The sequence below is a fragment of the Pelophylax lessonae genome, assembly GCF_965119305.1.
Source record: "Pelophylax lessonae genome assembly, chromosome: 5".
Taxonomy (NCBI): domain Eukaryota; kingdom Metazoa; phylum Chordata; class Amphibia; order Anura; family Ranidae; genus Pelophylax; species Pelophylax lessonae.
The window spans coordinates 313,954,643-313,978,800 of NC_138772.1; the positions used below are offsets into that span (position 1 = coordinate 313,954,643).

The following is a 24,158-nucleotide window of genomic DNA, read 5'->3' on the forward strand; positions in this document are numbered from 1 at the left end:
GAGATTACAAGTAAATAGTCAAAATCAAATAGTTTCAGAGGTAATGCACAATTATAATAATTCAGGAATGGATATTCACATTATTGCAGATGCCCATTGATGACTGCTTCTCTTCTTTCAGTCTGGGTGCTGCCTAGAGTAAAATGCGTAGCAGGAAATGAACTATAAATTACTGTGCTTGGCGTTGATCCCAAGTAAAAGTGCTGACTGGTGATAAGAGATATTAATTCAGCATAAGTTGCAAAACCCTAAACCTTAGAAGTCTTGTACAGAAAAAAAGTTATGTACAGTATCTCACAAAAGCGAGTACACCCCTCACATTTTTGTAAATATTTTATTATAGCTTTTCATGTGACAACACTGAAGAAATTACACTTTGTTACAATGTAAAGTAGTGAGTGCACAGCTTGTATAACAGTGTAAATTTGCTGTCCCAACAAAATAACTCAACACACAGCTATTAATGTCTAAACTGCTGGCAACAAAATGAAGTACACCCCTAAGTGAAAAGTCCAAATTGGGCCCAAAGTGTCAATATTTTGTGTGGCCACCATTATTTTCCAGCACTGCCTTAACTCTCTTGGACACAAGAGTTCACCAGAGCTTCACAGGTTGTCACTGGAGTCCTCTTACACTCCTCCATGATGACATCACGAAACTGGTGGATGTTAGCGAACTTGCACTCCTCCACCTTCCGTTTGAGGATGCCCCACAGATGCTCAATAGGGTTTAGGTCTAGAGACATGCTTGGCCAATCCATCAGCTTTACCTTCACCTTCTTTAGCAAGGTAGTGGTTATCTTGGAGGTGTGTTTGAGGTCGTTACCATGTTTTGAATACTGCCCTGTGGCCCAGTCTAAAAAAAGGGAGGGGATCATGCTCTGCTTCAGCATGTTGGCATTCATGGTTCCCTCAATGAACTGTAACTCCCCAGTGCCGGCAGCACTCATGCAGCCCCAGACCATGACACTCCCACCACCATGCTCGACTGTAGGCAAGACACACTTGTCTTTTGTACTCCTCACCTGGTTGCCGCCACACATGCTTGACACCATCTGAACCAAATACATTTATCTTGGTCTCATCAGACCACAGGACATGGTTCCAGTAATCCATGTCCTTAGTCTGCTTGTCCTCAGCAAACTAGAATAGGCTTTTTTTCTGGGATGACTGCCATGCAATCCAGTTTGATGCAGTGTGCGAAGTATGGTCTGAGCACTGACACCCCTTCAACCTCTGCAGCAATGCTGGCAGCACTCGTACATCTATTTCCCAAAGACAACCTCTGGATATGACGCTGAGCACGTGCACTCAACTTCTTTGGTTGACCATGGCGAGGCCTGTTCTGAGTGGAACCTGTCCTGTTAAACCCCTGTATGGTCTTGGCCACGGTGCTGCAGCTCAGTTTCAGGGTCTTGGCAATCTTTTTATAGCCTAGGCCATCTTTATGTAGAGTAACAATTATTTTTTCAAATTCTCAGAGTTCTTTGCCATGAAGTGCAAGTTGAAGTTCCAGTGACCAATGTCGGGAGAGTGAGAGCGATAACACCAAATTTAACACACTTGCTTCCCATGCACACTTAAGACCTTGTAACACTTACGAGTTACTTGACACTGGGGAGGGAAAATGGCTAATTGGGCACAATTTGAACATTTTTATTTAGGGGTGTACTCACTTTTGTTGCCAGCGGTTTAGACATTAATGGCTGTTTGTTGAGGTATTTTGAGGGGGACAGCAAATTTACACTGTTATACAAGCTGTACACTCACTACTTTACATTGTAGCAAAGTGTCATTTCTTCAGTGTTGTCACATGAAAAGATTTACAAAAATGTTAGGGGTGTACTCACTTTTGTGAGATACTGAATGCATATATTCAGTGTGCTCCACATGTGCAGTTCTAATTTGAAAAAAGGTTGTTATAGGCCCATTCATAAAAGAAGAGCAGATCTTAATTCCAGTTACAGGATTCGTAAATTATCATTTTCCTGCACAGCTTTAAATAAGGCTGCTGTGAAACTATACATACAGTTCTCATTTCAGATACTGTAGCTCTTAGTGAACGGCCTTTTGTTTCTGACCATTTTACAAGAGAAGCACACACTTTTCTTTTTTTTTTTTTTTTTTTTTTATGGTGGATTCATTTTCAACTTGAATGTTCATCTGGAACTTTATCATTGAGACATACTTTATTTTAGCAGGATAGTTTTGGAAGGGCTGTTACTGGCAGATAGCAGTTTTTGGGCCTTAGTCAACGGGCTTTGATGGACAAATGCAGCATGCTTTGACATCAGTTTGAGGTGCATCTTCTTTTTTTTTAAATCCAAAGTTTATTGAATTAAAAACAGAAAAAACATACAATGAAAACATAAGTCGTAGGAGATATAACAATGCACCATCTCTTAACAACAGTCACATATTAAGGTATACAGACAAACAGTAGGTCAACAGGGTTCAACCAGTGAGCCACTAGGCCCTTCTCAAGAGAACCATAAAACATACCCCACTCTCAATCAGCTTATGTATACACATGACCTCACACAATAAAGTATTGGGAAACTTAAGAATACAGAACAGAGTAAAGAGAAGAGACCGAAAGGAGAGAGAAATAGAGGAGATAAGTAAAAGATAAGAAAAAAAATAAAAGAAAGAAAGGAACAAAGAAAAAAGAACAGGCGAGATCCCCCAGAGGTCAAATGAGTGATATACTGAACTAAGCCTGCATGATCCTATCCATTAATAATTGAGCCGGGGGCCAAGCCCGGAGAATCCAACCAGTCTTGCGAGATGGCGTGGAACGTCCTGACCGCATTCCTGTGGCGGTAAGCTAGTTGTTCCCTCAGCAGAATTGAATTCACCTTTAGTTATCCACTGTGCAACCGTGGGGCTCATCCAATATCTAGCTATCACCTTTCTAGCCAGGTATAGTAATCGTTGGATCATAGTATAGGTGCCTGTTTGATATGGTTCTAGATCCAGTATGCCCAATAGGCACACTAGAGGATAAACATACAATATCAATAGTATGGGACACCTGTGAAATACAGTGCATGACCTGCGTCCAGTATCTGACCAGATTCGGACACCTCTATATCAGATGGGTAAAATCACCCCCTATGCTGGCTACATTTTGGGCAAAGAGGTGAGTCTCTGCGACCCCATTTAAACAGGTGCACCGGTGTATGGTACGTTCTATGAAGAATGAACAGGTGGGAACGTTTGTGCGAAGCCGATAGGGACACAGTAGGGAATACCTCCGGAGCCTGATCCCCGTCTATAGTACCCAAGTCCTTCACCCATGCCGTCCTACATTTTAGGGCCCCTGGATCCTGTATACACGAGAGAAGCCATTGATATTTATAAGAAATCAGTCCCTTTTTCTCCAATCAGAGTCTGTCAGTGTCGAGTCAGCCCTACAAAGCGGAGACACACAACGCTGAGCCTGCACTGCATGACTCAGCTGCAGGTATCTATAAAAATGCTGATGAGGGAGTTGGATGTCCGAGCGTAGTTGTTCATAGGATTTAAAGGTGCTACCCAGAAATAATTGTGCTATATATGTTAAACCCAAGCCCCTCCACCCCAGGGAGTCCTGCAATTTAGCAATCTCCGGATACAACGGATTATCCCCACAAAGGGGTATTATCAAGAAATCCCACTGTGTTAGAGAAAGTCTTTAATTCTCTCCATACCCGTCGCAACATAACGGCAGTGGGCGCCGAGCCTGGGAATGTAGGAAGATCCATTTCCAGATGGGAGGCTGCCGATAGAGAGGGATTTGCAAGGGTCGTTGGTGCGGTCGAAGGGTTCGCCGAATCCGCTGAACCCGACCCCGCCAAATGTTGGAACTGTGCCGCAAGGAAATAGTTTGGGATGAGGGACCGCCAAACCCCCTTTATCCTTGGGGAATTGGAGAGTGGACAGTTTAATTCTAGGCTGCTGTCTCTTCCAGATAAGGTCCCGAAACTGGGACTCCACCCGCCTAAACCAACATTGCGGAATCCACACAGGTGAATTGTGGAACACATATAATAGTTGGGCGCCCAAATCAATTTTATTAGATTCACCCTGCCCACAATGGACAGGGGGAGTTTGCAGCGGCACTTGGCACGCTGTTTATCTAGGAGAGGCAGCAATTTCAAATCCAAGTATTGTGAGGGGACAGGGGAGACCACCACCCCTAGATATCGGAATGAATCATACACACGAAGACGGCTCAGCATGGGTGAAGACATAGCAGGAATAGGATCCAAGGGCATCAGAATAGACTTGTAAAACCAAAGAATGACCCAAATTCCTCTATCAGCTGCATAAGGGCACTCAGGGAACCAGCTGTATCCCCCAGGAACATCAACTTGTCGTCCACATACAGGAATACCTTTTCCTCAACTCCCCCCCCCCCCCCCCCCCTACAGAAACCTATCATCCCTGGACTGTTTCTAATAAGGGCCACAAGTGGCTCAATCGCCAGGGCAAATAATAAGGGAGACGGGACAGCCCTGCCGAGGGCCCCGAAACAGGGGGAACAGGGAGGATAGTGTGCCATTCACTCTGATCCTCGCAAGCGGTGCGGAGTATAGGGCCTGGATCCATCCAATAAATTCTCCCCCCAGCCCAAATCGTGACAGTGCTTCCCACAGATAGGGCCACACTGTCAAACGCTTTGGCCACGTCTAATGACAAAATAGCCCTGTTACCCGGGTTATCTACAGGAATTTGCAATTTAAGGAAGAGTCGCCGAATATTAACAGTGGTGATCTCCCAGGGATAAACCCTGATTGATCGGATGGGATTCGTTTAGTTATAACCTTAGACAGCCTATTCGCAAGGATACGTGCTAGAAGTTTGATGTCTGAGGTGCTTCTTACAGGTTTGATTGACCTGCTCCAGCTGCTTTTGCATTTGCATAGGCTTGAATCGGGAGAGAATTCTGAATGAAGTGAACAAAAGCCCATGAACACTATCCCTTTTGGATTTTTTAGTTACTGAGAGAGTTATGTTTTTTGGGACTATTGGGGCTATCAACAAAATGGTACATAAGGTTGAGTCACCAAATCTCAAATTTGAGTTTTTCCATGAAGCCAGTTCTAAATAGTAGGGAAGAAGTAAGATCTAGAGTACAGTAGACTTACTGTTATTGTTTCAACCAAACCATAAAAGATGGTGGCTTTGGCAGAGCTTTAAAGCAGTGCATTTTGGGTTGTATTAGTCACTGTGACATGTCAAACAATGAGAATAACTGCTGCCACTTTACTGGAAAGGTTTACCATTTGAGTGAAAAATATAATTTCCTTTTCTGATCTTGAAGAGTAGAACTAAGGTATACACTTTTTTTTTTTTTAAGACTTGGATAAAGTGGTGTGGGGTTGGAACCAATGTCAGGTTCTTATTCTGGTCTGTGTCTATTTTGGGGGGAGATTCACTCTGTCTAATCGTCCTGATTACCAATGTCCCTGCAAATTACAGTGAAGATAAATCCAGAGATTTGAGTTGCCATTGTAAATACAATAGAGGGGAAATCTTCCAAAGAGGACAGTTATCATCTAAGAGGGGATTTCCCTCCCACTGGAAAAATATACTCTTACTACTTGAGGAGTTTACAGAACAGGAAGTACATAAAATCTCACTAAAGAGCAGATGGCAAAAAAAAAAGTAATTTTAACACTCCCCTACTCCAAAATGGGTGAAAAATGTGGGTTTTAGATAGATGTACTTTTAAAGAACATGTTCATGTTCTTAAATGTGTTTTATTCATATTATGCCAGTTTCCTTTAAGTTTCTATTTCTTTGAGCATGCTTAGTATTCCAAAATGTTACTTTCAAGGCTGAACTAGTACACTGCAATATAGTATTAGAAGTGCGCCAGTTCTTTTGCTGCTCTCTTTGCCTATGTAAGCCTTAGCTTGCAAGTAGTGAGTAGCTTCTAATCCATGTTTGCATTTTGTATTTCTTCCCCTTTCTCTGGCTCTGTTCTTCTGCCTCCCTCTTCTGTGCACCACATCATGGCTCCCCTTTGTTCCGACCAATCAGCTTTTGGTGAAGGGGGTGAATGAGACTTTGGTCGCTCAGAGAGTTGTCCCTGCTCTCATCACTCTCTCCAGCGATCCTGAAATGTAAGTTTCTTAGCTGCTTTTTTACACTAAGCATCTGATTGTTGGAAATGCCCATCAGAATGTTATCCCCCCTACTACACCCAAATTTGACTTCAATTCAGAAAGGCATTAATTGGACTTCCTAAAGAAATTGATTTTTTTCGTAAGATTTCCCACGTACTGCTGTCAAAAGAAACTGATGGGGCATCTCTGACAGAATGATGCTTAATTTTTTGACTAACCCTTTTAATGAAATTAATTTGCAGCATGCTGTGTATACTACTTCCCAATTCTATGCATGTTATACTGGATCATTTAAAGAAAATAAAACCAGATATAGTATCTGCCCATCCACAGTCACGGCTAACAAACAGTCTTATTACCCATTTACCAAACAATTTTTTATTGCATGTTGACTGGTTACAGCTGATTCTCCAAGGCATGCGGGAATCCTTAGTTGACAAGCGAGTTGCTCCGGCCCTTGTTACCTTATCCAGTGACCCAGAATTGTGAGTTCTAATAACTGTCTCAAACTAATTCTCTTCTATTGAGACTTTTCTTGACCCATTTAACAGCTAAAGATCACTCAATTTTAAAAATAGTAATCTTTCCTTGAGTTGTGTTTTTAACATATTTTATATAAATCTCCAAACACCTAATCTTTTACAGCTCTGTACGAATTGCCACAATTCCAGCTTTTGGTACCATCATGGAGACTGTTACACAGAGAGAGGTAAGTCTTCTCTAAGATTAACCAAATGTGAATTAGTAGAATATGTCTGACTCCAAATACATTTACTTTAATTGATACAGATGGGTCTGCATTTACCTGAAGTTTCTGCTTGTTATAAACTCATGAAGAATAATGGCTTTAGTTTGTAACAGGATGTAAGCACTTTATTTGGAAATCACCCCATTGATAAAGTTTGAAATTGAGACCTTGACATCAAGAATGGTTTGCTGTAGGCTACGTGCATGTGGCTGTTTGATTCGTTGAGCAATGGTTTTGTATGCAAACTAACAAAATTTGCTTTTATGGTTGTGCTTGATTTAAACTGATGAAAGCTGTAAATGAATAAGTTGGTATATATAATCAAGATCTCTTGCCAGAAGTTTAAAAGGCTTGCTAAATCCCCCAGGGGATTCAGTACACAAAGCGCTTGTCCCTGTTCAAATCTGTGCTGTGGTTTGGAAACATCATTTTTATTTCTTTCTGTCTCCACTTCAGGCAGAAGCCAAATTTTATGGATATTTCTATAGGGTAGGTACAGGCAGCACTTAAGCCACAGCCCCCTCTATTCTGTATGCCTTCTTGCTGTGCAGCCCTGTGCCCCTTTTGCTTACTCCTTTGTACTGGTAAAAACCTGAGCCCACAATATCCCACAACCGCTAGCTAGTTCAGAGGAGATTTATGCAGTGGTAGCTGACAGCCTATGCTGCGAAAGGCAGTGGCTTGCCAGGGGCACCGGTGTTCACAAAAACACAAGCCCACAGCAACATGCACGTGCTGACGGCTACTACTAGTCTATCTCTTGACAAGTGTAATATCCAGCTTGTGGTGTTGTGGGTTTGTGTTTTTGTGAATGATGGCACTCCTTTCTAGCCATCGTTATTTATTACATAAACCTCCAGCTACTTCTGTAGTAATCTCCCCTGAGCTAGCTGGTGGCTACAGGAGGTTGTAGGTTCAGTCTTTTATTAGCACAAAGGGAACAGAGGAGGCATGGGGCTGCACAGCAGAGAAGGCTGTAGATCTTCTGTCTGGCAGTCTTCAGAGGAGGCTGGGGTAGGTGGGTTCATTATACTCTGTGTCTGTTCTGCCCCCTCCCCTCTGTGAGCTGTTACTTGAACCGAATAAAGTATTCATCTCCTTATTTTAGCTTGGTCAGATGGCAGTGGAGGAACGGGGCGATATCTGTTCCGACCATGCTGCTCAGCAACCACAGCAGGGTCAGGTCCTATGTGCACTGGTCCTCCTAGGAGGCTTTTTATAAGCATTTTTTATTCCTGGCAAAATCTATTTTTTTAATCCATGTAATTTCCTCTGACTAAAATGCACACTTGAGTCAACATTGAGAATTAAACTTCGAGTAATATTCAGGCAGCAAAGCCTATCTGCTGAGTAGTTCAGTTTTTATCCAGATATGGCTGTGCTGCATCACTCCACTGCACTCCCTTTCCTGAAATCTGGGGATGCGTGCACACCTGCTTGTGATGTAGCAGAGGTATTCCTAAACACACCCACTACAGACTTATTGCTGTCTCACACTTACAGAGTGCAGTGACATTGATACTAATAGCGTGACAACACCTAAGTATAATGGTCATGTATGGTTACATTTTAACTAGAGAAAAGGGGGTTTTCAATAAAGATTTAGATTACGGTATACTTTGTATATGCATGTAATAAAATATTGCTTAATAACTAGATGGGTTTAGAGTTTACCTATTTTGTATTCTTTGCAGTTTTATTTCACAAGTTTTGAACTAATCTTTTTTATCTGTAGCACCACTTTCAGGCGAGCAGGTTTCTTTAGGATCAGTGTAATATTCTACTTCAAAATTCAAACACCATTTCTGAATGGCCAAAAATAATGTAGCAGGATGAGTTACATCTAGGCCTGTTTCAAATGCTTCAGCTTGTATAAGAGCAGTGTGAACAACAAGCTTCAGGAAGTGCTGAAGCCTGCTGGCAGCTTGCTTAAAGTGACAATCAATGATTCCATTAGGATCTATGTTCATGGTACTTTCAAAGCTTGCTGAAAGCTCTGCAAATGCTTTGTCAAAGCTTGCGTTTCACACTGCTCTTATACAAGCTGAAGCCCATGAGAAACAGGTCCTAGGCTACATGTTTTTCAGTCAATCTGTGCAGACATGTAGACTTGTATTGAGTGAAAACTCCAGAAAACACATTTGGGTTCAGTAAATGACCAGGAGCAGGTTTAAGACATTTCAAACGATAAGGTTATTTACATTAAACTGATCAAAAGTCTGAATGTACTACTCGTTCTTTTCAATTTTTTTTTTCTCCTGGTAAGTCTGCATTTTTGACTATTCTGGCTCCTTCACATGGCCAATTATGTGCATACCCCGAATTCCAGTGGTAAGATGCAGCAGAGTCTTGCCAATTGAATGACCGGTATGTACACAGAGCTGCGGCCCCTCCACTTGTACAAAGTAATGAGTGGCTGTGAGGAGCCCTCGCTATTTGCATATGTCTGCACTACCAGTGTTAGGAATGGATGCCCGTGCCCAGAAGCAGACAGAACAGATGTGGCCTCCCAGGCTGCTTTTATACAGGCTGAGCGGTCGCAGTTGTTCGTGTACACGTCATCCGACCTGCAAGAATCCACTGATTCTTGCCGCTGGAATCCGGTGAATGCATGTAATAGTCTGTGTGGATGAGGCCTAATGCTCTAGTTTTGTTCAATTATGGTCATTTCACATTTATGAAAACGGTGTTTTAGATTATGATTATACAGGATTTTTAAAGCGCCAACAGTTTAAGCAGCGCTTTACAATGTAGAGGGGGACAGTAAATTTACAATACAGTCAGTACAGAAGGAATAGGGGGCCTTGCTCATTCAGCTTATAATCTAAAGGGAGAGGAAGGTGGTACAAAAGGTAATAGCTATGAGGGATGATTTGATGGAGGAGACTCGGGTACAGTTCTTAGGTGGAGGTGGGGTAGGCTTCCCTGAATAAGTGAGTTTTCAGGGATCCCTTAAAGGCGGACAGGGTGGGGGCTGACTGGACATACTAGAGCAGGGAGTTCTAGAGGATGGGATAGGTTCTCGGGAACTCCTGGAGGCGAGCATGGAAGGAGGTAACAAGGGAGATGGAGAGCTGGACCTCTTGGGAGGAGCTGATTTGGGTGATACCTGCAGATGAGGATGGTGATGTAGCTAGGGGCAGTGTTGTGGATGGCCTTATATGTTCTGGTTAGTATTTTGAATTCTTTACGGTGGGGTAGGAAAAGCCGCCAGTGAAGGGATTGGTAGAGAGGAGAAGCAGTCATGGATCGGTTAGTAAGGTGTATTAGACTAGCAGCAGCCCTCATAATAGACTGAAGGGGGGATAGCCTGTGTAAAGGTATGCCAGTGAGGAGAGAGTTGCAGTAGTCAAGGTGGGAAATATTTAAGGAGTGAATAAGTTGTTTTGTGGTGTCATTGGGGACGAATTCTAGAAATGTTGCGGAGGTTAAGGCGGCAAGATGTAGCCAGTGATTGTAGTGGGGTGAAAGAGGTCAGAGTCTAGGGCAGTGATGGCGAACCTTGGCTCCCCAGATGTTTTGAAACTACATTTCCCATGATGCTCATGCACTTTTTAGTGTAGTCGAGCATCATGGGTAATGGAGCTCCAAAACATCTGGGGTGCCGAAGCACGCCATGACTGGTCTAGGATTACACTCAGCACCCTGGCATGTGTGGAGGGATCTGTGGTTGTGCCGTTGAACTTTATGGTAAAGTCATGGGGAGGGGGATCGGAGAGGAGGAAATATTACAAGCTTAGTTTTAGAAAAATTCACTTTGAGGAAGTGATGTGACATCCATACTGATATGTCACTCAGTAAGTTTGTGATATCTGATTGAGAGAGAGTTGAGAGAGAGCTCTGGGCGTTGTCAGCATAGAGGTAGTATTGGAAGCCATGGGAGGTTATCAACTGGCCCGGGGAAGAGGTATAGCGAGAGAATAGGAAGGGCCCAAGGATGGAGCCTTGGGGTACCCCAACAGAAAGAGGAAGGGGAGTGGAGAAGATTTCATAAGACTGCTAGTTTTAGGAACCAGCTCGAACTATTGCAGTAACATGATCTCTCGAAGTCATGGAAATATTTCAGTGGTAGTTAGATGAAAATATGAGGAACAGAAGTTTTCCCTTAAGGTGTCCTATGAAGACTTTATGCCCACACCAGACATTGTAAACATGTGTTATATTGGACACTTACCTGCACACTCCAAATCTCTGAACCCCACCTCACATAAATTAAATCTTTCTTGCTTTGGCAACACTGCACGTTTGCCATCCTAGAATGATTAAGTGGAACACATTTTAGGTGGTCACTGGTAGCAGAATAATGCATTCCTCTGTGTTTTATATTACTACTTAATAGGAGGACAAAAGAGGCTTTTTCTCCTCCTATCATTCAAGCTTGTACTTGCTCATTATTACAATTAACACCAAAGTTCAATGTGTAATGTCTAACGTTTCTCAAGTGAAGCAGCCAAGTTTTTAATAGGTCCCTTGGGCAACCAATGCTGTCTCTGTTCCTTGAGGTTTATCTTTAGTTTGTAGGACCATTTTTATCAAGTATACCACTTTCTGTACACCAGTACACAGGTGAAAAAAAAAAAACAAATGGTAAAACGACATTCTTTGTTGGATTTGCTAACCTATGCCTTGTGACACTGTTGAATCCCTCTGCATCCCTAATGCTTTCCAGCTGCATTCTGTAGCATTATGAACAAAAAGTCCTTCTTTATGAATACTACTAACAATTTACTTGTGTATAACTCCTAGCCAAGCCTGAATGATTTGTGAGTAGTGTGCAAATGATTCTCAAATGTTGCTTTTTCTGTAGTTGTTAGAGAGAGTGAAAATGCAGCTGGCTTCATTCCTTGAAGACCCTCAGTACCAAGATCAGCACTCCCTGCAAACAGAAATTATAAGGACGTTTGGTAGAGTTGGACCCAATGCAGAGCCAAGATTTAGAGATGAATGTAAGTCCGTTTCTTCACATTTAAGATTTTCAGATTTGTACCATGTGACAAAGAGCAGCTGAGGGCAGTGTGTATGACAGTAATTCCATAGGGTTAGCCTTGTGGTCTTTGCCTTTTCTGTATGCAGTTTTGAGACTTTATATCGCTGTGGAAAATTATTTTTTTACTTTTCCCTTCTGTATTGTCAAAAAGAGACTCTAAGCCAGGTATACACGTATAGAAATTCATCTGGTTCACCAGGAACCAGCCAATTTTTGATGTGGTTGTATCCCTTCTCTGCACAATGGTACTGCTGGAAAACCAGCATTTGATCAGTGTATATTGATTAGGCCTCACTGTTCGAATACAATAGCATAACAGGGAAGATTCCCACGTCCACATTGCTTGTGTGGATGTGGGAATCTGTCAGTTTTTTTTTTTTTTGTTCAACCCGCTGGTTGAATGAAAACAAAAATGCTTCGTGTATACCCAGCTTAAGAAATCTAAACCAACCAGAGCCACAGAAACAACGTAATGTTTGCCTTCATTACCTTCAGTAACAGTTTGATGAGCTGGACTGCCCATTGACATGTACTATGCATGTGCAAAACATGCATTCTTTGGCCCATTTTGTTAGTAGAAATCTGGCCCTAGATAGATAATCAAAGTTCATCAGGGACTGGACACATTTTGATCCACATGTGGCCTCTGCTCCTCCATAGAAATTGATCCAATGATTGACTTCTGTTGAATGGGCTTTTTGGAAACTTTTTCTCGATCAGCGGCTGCAGCCAATGCCTCTCATACAGCCGCTGAGAGTCCCCGTTGTCAGAATACAGTGTCTTCATTGGGGAGGATTCCTCTTATCCACCTCAGTTGTGTTGATGGGGGAATACATTTGTTATCGCTCAGCCTGCTAGCTGAACGAAAAAAAAAAAAAGATCCATCTATGGCCAGTCTAAGTATTCAATATTAGAAAAGAAGTAAGTGCTTGTTTATTAAGTATTCAATAGCGAATTAATAATTACAAAGACGATGATCATAATTTTTCTTTCTTCTAGTTGTTCTTCCTAATTTGCACAAGTTAGCATTGGTCAACAATCAACAGTCAGTGGATTCAAAGAGACTTGACATTGCTACATACTTGTTTGAAGCCTACAGTGCGCTTTCCTGCTGTTGTATCCTTTATATTCTGAATTACTAAGACTAAATTGTAGAAGTAGTAGAGTTGTAGTAATCTATGTGTTGTGCATGTCACCTTATATATTGGGTATTATTGTATGTTTTATTTGCAGACTGAATTTGATTTAAACTAGGCTGTGTGTTACCACTAACTAGCTATACAAAATTAGCTTTGACAAAATTTGATTTTTCCAGTCCATTTGCATTGACCTGTTATGGGTGTATGGCCAGCTTTAGAGACCTTGTGGTCGGCCATTACTTCTATGGGTTTAACACTTTGATCTTCTAAAATTGCAAATCTTTTTTAAAAAATTTTCTTTGGCAACTGAGTTTTCGAAGAGAGATCAATTAATGCTACAGTATGAATAAATATGTGCTACCGGAAACCAACTTACGGTGCATTTGCATGTTACTGCCAAACACTCTAGGACAGTCTACTTAAAATTAGCATTGTCGGTTGCGAAAGAGTTTGGTTACCTCAATATAAATGGTACATTTGTGCTTATAAAGGAGAAGTTCCAGTGATGTGTCAATCAATAACTGCTTCCTTGCCGACAACTTCCTCTTTTACTCTGTCATCCAGCTTTTGGCTTTTTCACATTATATGTAAAGCAAACACTTTGAGATTTGTTAGACTTTTGTGGCATGTTAAAAACTTACTGTGGTCAATGAGATTCCTTCATCTTAACTGATTATTTTCATGCTATAGACTGTTGAAAAGATTCTTGGATTGTTAGAGCTGTCGTCAGCTTTCAACATAGCTAAATACTGGAATGCTTATGATACTATACATATTGTGGGGTTTTTTTTGGAAATTGTGGGGCTGATTTTATATCATGTAACCTTTTCTTTGCCCAGAACCTATCCATTATCAGTATTTAGATGTAGTGTCTGCTAGTTTTTATTTTCTTTCTTTATTATCACCTGGTAATCCTGCGAAAAACACTTTTTTTTCCCTTCATGTCTACTCTCCACGTGTTTACTCCACTGTATCTATGGAGCAACTATGATTACAGGCTGGATTTTAAGCGTGTTTGCTTTTTAGCCTTCATTACATGATGGAATGATGGGACCAGTAGCTTACACAAGAAAGAGTACGCTTATACTTTCTTTTCATATCACAGGAAGTGACAGACACTGCATCTCTAGCATGAACAACCGCTATTGAAAATGCGCTTTAAGCTGAAATCCTGGATTTCACCCACTTAGTGAAAGTCACAGACACATGGAGTTAAGTCGACTCCATGCATGACTTCACCTGAACTTATTTGGAATATTGATCCCTGATGGTGTATGCTCCGGCAGCGCCATCAACCTAACACTTCGGGCTGTGAGAGAGAGGCACTCAGAGCAGTTATGCCTGCCCCTTTTCTCTGCTGCCCATTCAGAGAAGCCTTTGAATTTATGAATGAGTTTGCATAATACAAAGGTTTCTGCGATTGGGCAGGAGGAGGGGAGGTCCAGGCCAAGCAGCTGCATGGACTCTGACAGCGATAGCTGTCTTCTGGGAGTGGAATAAAACTGTCAGATCTGAATAATATAAATTAAGCCCAGGAGATGTCATTTACCTCCTTGGACTTAACTCATGTACCTGTACTTTTTGCAGAGGAGCAGAATACATCCACCACTTCGAAGGACTGATAAATTGCAATATATCGCATTTTTGTGGGGTTTAAATATGTTTAACCTGTCGAGAGATGTATAAGAACTAGCATTGCAGACCTCTGAATCAATATACAAGTGTTTTGTGACCAGATACTTATTGTTCTGCTTTTTTTTTTTAATTCTGGTGCTTTGAGTCAGTCATTAACGTGTAACTGCTGGCAAAACTTTTTTTTTTTGGTTTAGTTTTCCATAAAGTCAGCATTCTCAGTCCTCAGAGACATAACCGGAAATAAAAGGAAAACTCCTCAAAATGAAGGCAAATCCTACCTCTGGCATTTTCACTGGAACCAGTGTACCCATTGGAAAATGTCACCCCAATTCTCTTCTGGTGACAACCATGAAATGTCCCTCATTTTCTTTCCTGGTGATGTTCATCCTCAGGGTAAATGGGGAGGTTAGACCTTCCCAACAGGGAAAGCAATAAAAAAAAAAAAAAAAAACTTTAAATGTGTTCTGACTCCACTCTAAAATTAGAAACCAACATTTTACCTCTGAGGTTATAGCTGAAGATTAGTTTATGTATCATTTTATTGCCAATTATGTGCATGTCAGGAAAGTTAATGCATGTTGTCTACATTATGTATGTTTTTGTGTATTTAACAGACAATAATGTAGCAGTTTTGACAGCATAAAACTATCAGCATATATAAAAATTCCTTCACAGTATGTTGCAGTCATATCTGAGGAGTTAATGGTGAATCACTTTTTACCAGGACTCAGGTGCCTACGTGCTGATATGGAACAGCTGTCCCCTGAACATGAGGTATGTGCTTTATTTCTGGAATTGCTGTAATGTCCTCATAACTGACAGTGTAATTTATTTATTAGGTCCGGTTCACACTTATGCGATGTGGGAAGTCTGCGAATCGCACACGCACCCCCGGCAGTTCACACTGCCATATGCGATACGCTGGGGGTGTCAATGTAATCTTAACGACACCCCCAGTTTGATCGCATATCGCAGTGCAATCGTGCAGTTCGCACAGGATCGGATCGCACAAGTGTGAACCGCTGTGTGATCCGATCCTGATGCGGCTTCCAAAAAGGGTCCTGTACGTGTTTGCTGCGGTGCGAATTTAGCCATACAAAGTGTATGGCTAAACTCGCACCGCACAGCCGATCGCATGTAATGAAGGAGCAGTGCGCTCCGACATTACATGTGAACCCCGCACTCGCATAAGTGTGAACCGGGGCTTAAAGTATTTATAACAGGTTTATGGTGGTAGGTCCCTTTTTTAAAACTACCTGTGCCAAATTTAGGCAAGAATTTGTGCAAGTGTTGGTACAGACATAGGAGCAGACTTGTATAAAGTACTCGAAATTTCTACTTGAGTAAAAGTACAAGTGCTCGATCAAAAAATTACTTGAGTAGAAGTGGAAGTGCTCGCAGAAAAAGTTACTTAAGTAGAAGTACTAAAGTATTCAACATTTTTTTTACTTAAGTATTGCAAGTAGTTTTTTCAAAAAATTTGCTACTTAAGTACTAAAAGTAAAAAGTACCAGTAGTTTTGAAAAAAAATTTCTACTCAAGTACTGAAAGTAGAAGTAGAAGTACTGTGTTATGTAGTTATTAAAGAAATAAGTCAAAAGTTTGAACATCATATTGTTTTTATTATTTCAAATGATTTATTCAAATGATTAACCTGTGTTAGTAGTTTCTTGATGCACTTTAAGCGCTGTAGCACCATTTATTTGTTTGTTTCATATTTTCTTTTTATTGGAAAGATTTGGTATAGCAGCTTTTATTATACACAGCCTTTATTTTCGTATGCGCTGATTTACAAATGACATTATACACATTTTTTTGAGCTTTATGCAACCTGCCATCTACTGTTCTGGCAGTGGTAATTTTTTTAAAAGTAACGAGTAACTATGCAGCACAAAAAAAAAATACTTGAGTAGAAGTATCGAAATCATCGAAAAAATGTAGTGAAGTAAAAGTAGAAGTAGGAGAAAAAAATTCTACTCTAGGAAAGTACAGATACCGCATTTCGGTACTTAAGTACAGTACTTAAGTAGTTCTACTTCGTTACTATACATCTCTGCATAGGAGTGCTAGTGTGAATGAGGCGTAACATTTACATCCTCAACTTCAGTGTCAGTATCGAAATTCAAAAAAGCATTTTCAGCATCCAAATTTGAACAGAGGTTACTGATCACTTTAGTTGGATTTGACATATGTTTTATAAAGCAATTCTCTGTTATAACATTTACTTTTATACCTTCAGAAGTGGTCCTACAGAATACCTACGCACAACAGAATTTAGATCTGTCATTATCAGGTTTAAAGGATAAGTTCACCTTTTGTAGCACGTTGCATGTTTCACTTATATTCAGGCTGTAACATGTAAGGCTGGCCATACACAGTGCAAATTTTGTGGTTGCAGGAAACAAATTTGCACAATTGTATTAAAATAAATTGGCACCGTTGAGCGCTGTGGTAGTTTATTGATGCTTTCTGTTTGTATCTTACTGCTTGGCCGTATGATGTACAGCCATACAACTTGCGCACACAATCTGCAAGAGCTCTGCAGAGTCAGCAGATTGTATATGCAATGCTTTTCAGGCTCTCAATAAAAAAAATTATAAATGCACATTTTTTTACCTGGAAAAAGATGTGCATTTATTATTTTTTATTTAAAAAGGTGAACTTATCTTTTAACTTTTTTCTCTTCTTAAAATGTAATTCTCAAACAAAATGGATCATGTTCCATTAAAGCTGAACAACAGTTCAGCGCTTGTGTTGTGTAATTTGGCCCCTTGAATAATCCAAAATACCTGGCCAATCCTGCCTGGTGCTGCCCTCCCTCTGTAAACTGACCACGTTTATCATGGCTACTGAGCCCTGATATTGTTGTCCGTTTACGTGCCTCCATCAGCCCGCGGTTTCTCCTCTGTCCTCTTTGCCCCTCCCTCCCTCCCTGTCGGCTAGTGACAGTGCCGCTCTGCTTCTTACCTCTCCCCTCCTGCTGCTATCATAACTTTGTTATATTCATACAATGCCCTAAGTTTGGTAAATTTATGTGCCCGAGTGCATGTGCTTTATAAAAAATATGCAGATTTGTACCTTATTTCAGAGTACCTCTCGGCCCTCACGTGACCGCCCACCACTCTCCTCCCAGCTGACGCCAGCAGGGGTTCTGTGCCCCTCCCGCTCTAGTTTCCAGATCAGGAGAGGAGTGCAGCTGGTAGTCATGTGAGCGCAAAGAGGCGCTCTAAAATAAAGGTATAAATCTGCATTTTTTTTTTTTGAAAGCACATAAACTAGGGTACATAAGGTTATCAAACACTGGGGATTGTATGAACATAACAGTGTCTTTACAACCACTTTAAGTAATAATATGACATCTGCTGTATGACAGTCTTCTGGGAATATCACAGTTTAATGTGTAAATAGAGAAGTGCAATGGTTTATCAATTGGCTGAGCTGAATTTTGTTAGTACACGGGGATGAATGCCATGTTGGCGAGGTGCTTTATCTTAACTGATTAGGTTTAACCACACCGTTTCCTTTGTTATGCTACTAACTGTGAATGGGCCGCATTATTTCTCTCTCTCGAATTATCTGGTATAGACTACTTTTTTATGAAGACAGATGGAAAAACGTACTTGCATTTTTTTTTCATCGGTCTTAATGGTGATTCTAGTATACTGTAGGGAGAAAAACGTTTTAAGTTGCAGGGGGTTTTAAAAAAAGATTTGCAGTCATTCATTGAAACTGAAAGAGAATCAGGGTTAACGTTAAACTGCATAGAGCGTTCTTTACTGTCAGAGCAGTAAGGATGTGGAACTCCCTTTCACAAGTGGTGATGTCAGCGGAAAGTGTCGATAGTTTAAAAAAAGATATTAGGCAGTCATCGTACCGATCGCAAAGTATAGGGATATGAGAATTAACATTTACATAAACTCATGCACATCTATACCCACACAAGTTGAACTGGATGGACTTTAACCTTATTAACTCTGTAACTATGTAAACATTAATGAAACATTTATTATATTACAGCCTACCAATTCTTAAATGTGGTGGCTGTGTTAGGTTTCTTTTTTAGGTTTTCTTTTATTGTCATTTGGTGACCTGGCCAGTGTAAGTCTCTTGTTCTTCAAAAGCACAAACTGTCCTGCAGACATAGCAGTCAGTTGAGACAAACCATTTGAACTCTGGCAGGGGTGCTTACAATGCTAAGCTTATATTTATTTTAAACCTTTATCCCAAAAGGAAGAAAACAGTTTGTTGTAACTGCTAATAAAGTCTTAGCTGGTGTTTGGCTTCAATTAGTATATTTAAGTCTGCTAGTGCATCGAACGCTCCTCTGCCCCCAGACTGAAAATGCTGCCATCCAAAGGTGGCCCTGTTCTCCTTCATCCAGAGTGGAGGCACTTTATACAGGAGTTGTGTCACTGACTTCATCACCAGATGAAAACAGAGGGGGGAAAAAAGCCTAAAGCATCCACCAAATCATTGGCAAGCCTCAATATAAAACCTTTTTGGTTTTAGGTTTAATACCGCTTCAAAGTATAACTGAAGGCAATTTTTTTTTTTTTTTCTTTTCTAGTTCTGAAGGGTAATTGGAACATCTGTCAGGCTTTATTGCGGTCTGTGCTACATTAAGGAGACTCACCCTCTGTCCTGTTTACAGCTCCCTGTTAAAATTGAAAGAAAATCCCAGATCTTGGGTTGACCGCAAAACAGTGATATCTTTCAATGGGGACACTGGTACAGGTGACCCTGGTGACAACCAGGAGTTCCCTCAATTTGACAGGATTGCCTTTCACTTCCTCTTTTGGCTCCCCAGTGGGACACAGAAGCAAAGAAAAAAGGATTAAAACCCTCCTTTAGGCCCCTTTTACACTGGCGGGGTCCTCTAGCGGATCTGCTTGCTGAGCAGGCAGATGACAGATCTGTCTCTGCTACACTGATGCAGAGAGTGGACATGGGCGATGGAAATGGACTGCCTGTCATTCGATCCAATCCAGCAGATGGATGGGGAACAGATCCCCATTGTCTGTTTTTAGCAGACAGGAATTGGATCGGATGTCGGCAGGTGTCATTGGAGAGCAATGGATGGTTCGATCCAGTCTGGCTAAAAAACTGACAGGTGGACCAGATCAGTTCATCCATGTGAAAGGGACCTTACTCTGTCCATAATGAAAAAAAGGTTTTTGCCTATAGTCTAGTTTACGAAGTCCAATACCCCACTCTCCCAAAGGGGAGCTTGGTGATCCAGCATAAAGGTCTTGTACTGTATATATAGTTTCCTTTTCCAGCGTCTGACCACAAATGCTCACAAGAGGAATATGTACAAAAAAACAAAACAAAGAAAATAATCTAAGCGTATGGGGAGATGAACAAGAAATTTTGAAGTCAATGTTTGCAGCGTACCTTCGCGAGTGGCCGGGTTATATCAATTTGTGTCCCAACTAACCACCTTACATAGCAGAAACACAGTCGTCTTCCAAGACTTCTTCAAAACAGACCTGAAAGGAGAGCAAGCAATGCATGCTCCGAAACACGCTACAGTATATAGATTTTAATACATTTGGGACTTTTGTTTATTAGTATCGTGAGCCACATTTTACTCCCAACACCTAGCAGCATTGTTGAACATGGCCTTGGGATGTTTTCTCAAAGACATCTTGGAACTCGACTGCAGATTCCTGCTATGCAAGTTTGTTAGTCGGGACACCTATTGATGTTTTCTTGGTCACTCGTCAAGGTGAGCTGCATACATTTCAATTCTAAAGTTCATCTGCTGATATTCTTAGATGCGCTCCACGTTTGTTTGCTTTTCAGTTCTACTTTAGGAATTCAGCTAAAGCATATTCATTGCACAATGGATATATAAGTTGTCATTGAAAAAATGTCCTGTGTTAATGTAAAACCGTATTACGTAGCCAAATTTGATAAATTGTTATGTCTACTAAGGCTCCGTTCACACTTGTGCGACTCAAAAGTCTGGGAACCGTGGAGTGCAACTTTGGATGGGTGCGACTTGGATGTGAATTGTTGTTGCTCTGCAATGTCGGGCCCACTGTTGCGTGTAAAACATTCAGACATGACTTTCATGCAACTTTTGAGGGTAAACATTGAAGTCTATGGACCCTCAAGTTGCATTAAAGTCAAACCAAAGTAGTACATGAATTACGTTGAAGTCGCTGCAACTTTAGGTCACATGAATCTGAATGGTTATCATTGGAAAACATGGGGTACGACTTGTCATGCAACTTTGATGTCCAAAGTCTTATGAAAAGTTGCACAAGTGTGAATGGGGTGTAAGGCAGTGATCTGGTTGATGGTTTCTCAGTATCACGTTATTAATAAGGCAGGATTTTATCATTAATACCCATGTTTTGAGTTTCATTTGTTGTCACGTCTCTCTCCTTTGTAAGGTTATTTTAAGCTCCATGATAAAAGAATGTGAACAGAAGGTGGAAAACAAAACAGTCCAGGAGCCACATGGGTAAGTGTAAGATTCACTTGTTTTAAAAAAAGGAATTACTGTATTTCTCTGTCGCTCATTGACAGACGTAGTCTTCTTGATTCACAAGAACTGGGTTATGTTGTCTCCGCAGGAGCAGGACTAGGCAGAAAGAAAAAACGTTCTGGCTCCACCTTAGGGGCAGTCCCTGAGGGTATATCCTCCCTCTCTCTGCTACAAGGCATCAGTTTTTTTCTGTCTAGTCAGGAGTAAGGACCTAAGTTCCTTGCTGGGATCTTTTGGGTCCTGGCAAGATTTTTTCTTTAGCAAAAATATTTTTTAGGCAGTTTTCTCCAGTGTTTTTTTTTTTTTTCCTGTGAGATCTTCAAGCAAATACGCCGGACTGGGCGACACTAGTGGTCACCCCAGCCGGCCTACGAGCGCGCGCAGACCATTGCATTGCGCTTGGTCGGCCGCGACACATTCAAGTAAGTATGCGGGGCCGGGCGACGAGCTGGATGTTGAGATCCAGTGGTCACCCCGGTTTCTGCCTACGAGCGCGTGCAGACCAGAGCTCCTCGCTGGGTCGGCCGCGACGGAGTCCCATCGGAGGGACTGACCTTGCGAGTTAAAAGTCTCGCTTGGACGCCAGGAACCAGAGAGTCGAGGCGTCCGGAGTGGTCCACAACCCCCCACCCCGGTGGAGAGGGTATTGTGAAGAGAGGGTGCCTGTCGGTTCGGTATGGTGAGTAAACGTTCCCTTTTTTCCTCGTTATGAGGCAGTATGAATTATGGGCCCCTCCATACATGGTCAGTATATATCTGACACTAAAAGTCCCCCTTGTAAATACAGTATGTGTTTGGTGGGAAGTGGACTTGGTTTGAGAGCTAACACTCTACCCAGCAGACTGTAGTATTACAGCAGACATAGGAGGTATAATCCTACCTTAATTGTAGTGTACCTCCTGCAGATCGATAAACCGCCACTTAGCAGAGATGCAGGTGGATGTGCTGGGAAAAACGATTTCGGCGGTCCGCCGCCATTTTGCCGTAGACCGGGTGCATGAATGTCCTCAGGTCACGCCGGCCGCCATGTTTTTGGAGTCTATTGTCTCCTGTATGGGGGCGGCCATGTTTGATGAGCCCAGCTACCTCGTGGAGAGCTGGGAACGCCGGAAGGCGTACACAGGGGGCGGAGCCACGTCCTTCTACCCGGGAAAACGAACACAGATCTTTCCAGTCTGTAAAAGACAGACGCTGACTGCAGTTGGTTGGAAACTTCTCTGCATCGGGTGGTGAGCCTTGGGGGTCCCTCTCTCTCTCTGTGGGGATCGAGAAGCAGGTACTCTGAGGGGCGCTATTGTAGGGGGAGACACATAAGAAAGAAAAAAAAAAAAAGAGGTATTTTTTTATTTAAAAAAAAAAAAAAAGTTTTTTGTTTTCTGGCAGAGGTGTCCTGAATTAACATGGACCCTGCCACTCATGTATCTCCACCGGATCCCCTCGAGGTGTCTGCAGGATCCTCCAGCACCCCACTGACGGTGGAATCATTGTCAGCTATTATGGAAACTTTTGTGTCCCGGGTGGAAGTGGCTTGTCAAGGACAGGGCGCAAGAAAGCGACCCCCGCCTAACCCCTTATTATCTGAAACTTCGGATTCAGAATCTGAGCCTATTTCTGCAGTTGCAGGTACTTCATCTGGGATTGGTGTCTCGGGTACTGTCTCTTCAGACAGTGAGGAGGATGTTTCGGCATCAGCCATAGCCCGAGAGGAAGCGTTGGTAAACGCACTCATTGTATCTGTTCAAGAAACCTTAAGATTACAGGGTATTCCGTCGGAAATAGCTGAAACTGAAATCCCTTTTGGGACTAAAAAACGCATGAAAGTGGCGAAGGTTTTTCCATTGCCCAAATGTTTTGGCAATCCAATCAAAGAAGAATGGAGTCTGCCAAAACGCACCTCTGCTATTTCTAAACGCATTAACAGGCGTTATCCGTTTGAGGAAACCCTCATTAAGAAATGGACAGAACCACCTGTGGTGGATTCACCAATTGCTAGATTGAATAAAGCCACGGTTATTCCTTTAGAAGACGCTCCGTCTTTTAAAGATCCAGTGGATCGCAAGATAGAAGCTATGTCTCACACCATGTTTTCCTTGATTGGATCAGCTTTCAGACCAATAATTGCTATTGGTCTGGTTTCGCAGACTGTAACTGAATGGACCAAGTGGTTACGCCGGGACTTAGAAGAGGTCCCTCAGGCGGTATCAGATTTGTTGGAACAGATGATACAGGGGTTACAGTTTGTGTGTGATGCGGCGTTAGACGCCACTCCATTATTGGCGCGAGCATCAGTTTCAGCAGTGGTTCTCAGGCGTACACTGTGGCTAAAAGGTTGGTTAGCCGACCAAGGTTCCAAAAAAGCATTGGCTAATATCCCCTTTTTAGGAGAGCGTCTATTTGGAGCCAACTTAGATGAGATCATTAAGGATCTCACGGGTGGAAAGAGCACCTTTTTACCGCAAAATGTTAAGGGTAAAGGAACTCGTCAAAGACGAGGGCCTTCTTTCTCTGCTCACAAAAAGTTTTTTCGTCCCGCGGGTGAAAAAATTAAGTCCTCCAAAGCTCCTTCAGGAGGCTTCAGGGGACGTTGGTCGGGCAAGCAAAAGCCCGCCCCCTTCAGACCTGAAGATAAATCGTCCAAAGCCTGAAGGTGCGCCCCCACCCATAATTGGGGTGGGGGGACGTCTTCGCCGGTTCCCGGATCCATGGCTTTCCAGAATCCCGGACAAGTGGGTTTGCGAAGTCATAAGGTCAGGGTACAAGATCGAGTTTCGATCTCTCCCACCGGCGCGATTCTTCCCTTCCAATATCCGACTATCCCCGGATCGTTTAGAAGATCTGCGGAGAGCAGTCACGGATTTACTACAACAAGGAGTGGTAGTCCACGTTCCTTGGACAGAACGTTTTCAAGGGTTTTATTCAAACCTATTTACAATACCCAGGAAAGAGGGCAAAGTGCGTCCAATTCTGGACTTAAGGGCACTCCATTCCTTTCTCAACATAAGGAAATTCAAGATGGAATCCATTCGCACAGTAGCAGC

At 42.1% G+C, this 24,158-nt stretch overlaps 1 protein-coding gene across 7 annotated transcripts in view; it reads left to right on the plus strand.

Moving 5' to 3' along the window:
* The window catches only part of RELCH (RAB11 binding and LisH domain, coiled-coil and HEAT repeat containing), a 241,533-nt gene that overhangs the window by 189,743 nt on the left and 27,632 nt on the right, over positions 1-24,158 (plus strand). For 5 of the 7 annotated variants that reach the window (XM_082258179.1, XM_082258176.1, XM_082258180.1 and 2 more), the window contains 6 exons: positions 6,030-6,112; positions 6,761-6,824; positions 11,671-11,809; positions 12,850-12,966; positions 15,310-15,398; positions 21,026-21,096. In XM_082258179.1, the coding sequence (XP_082114305.1) occupies positions 6,030-6,112; positions 6,761-6,824; positions 11,671-11,809; positions 12,850-12,966; positions 15,310-15,398; positions 21,026-21,096 (563 nt within the window). Of the gene's footprint in view, positions 1-6,029; positions 6,113-6,517; positions 6,601-6,760; positions 6,825-11,670; positions 11,810-12,849; positions 12,967-15,309; positions 15,399-21,025; positions 21,097-24,158 lie in introns of all 7 variants that reach the window. The other 2 variants (XM_082258177.1, XM_082258182.1) reach the window with 1 other exon arrangement.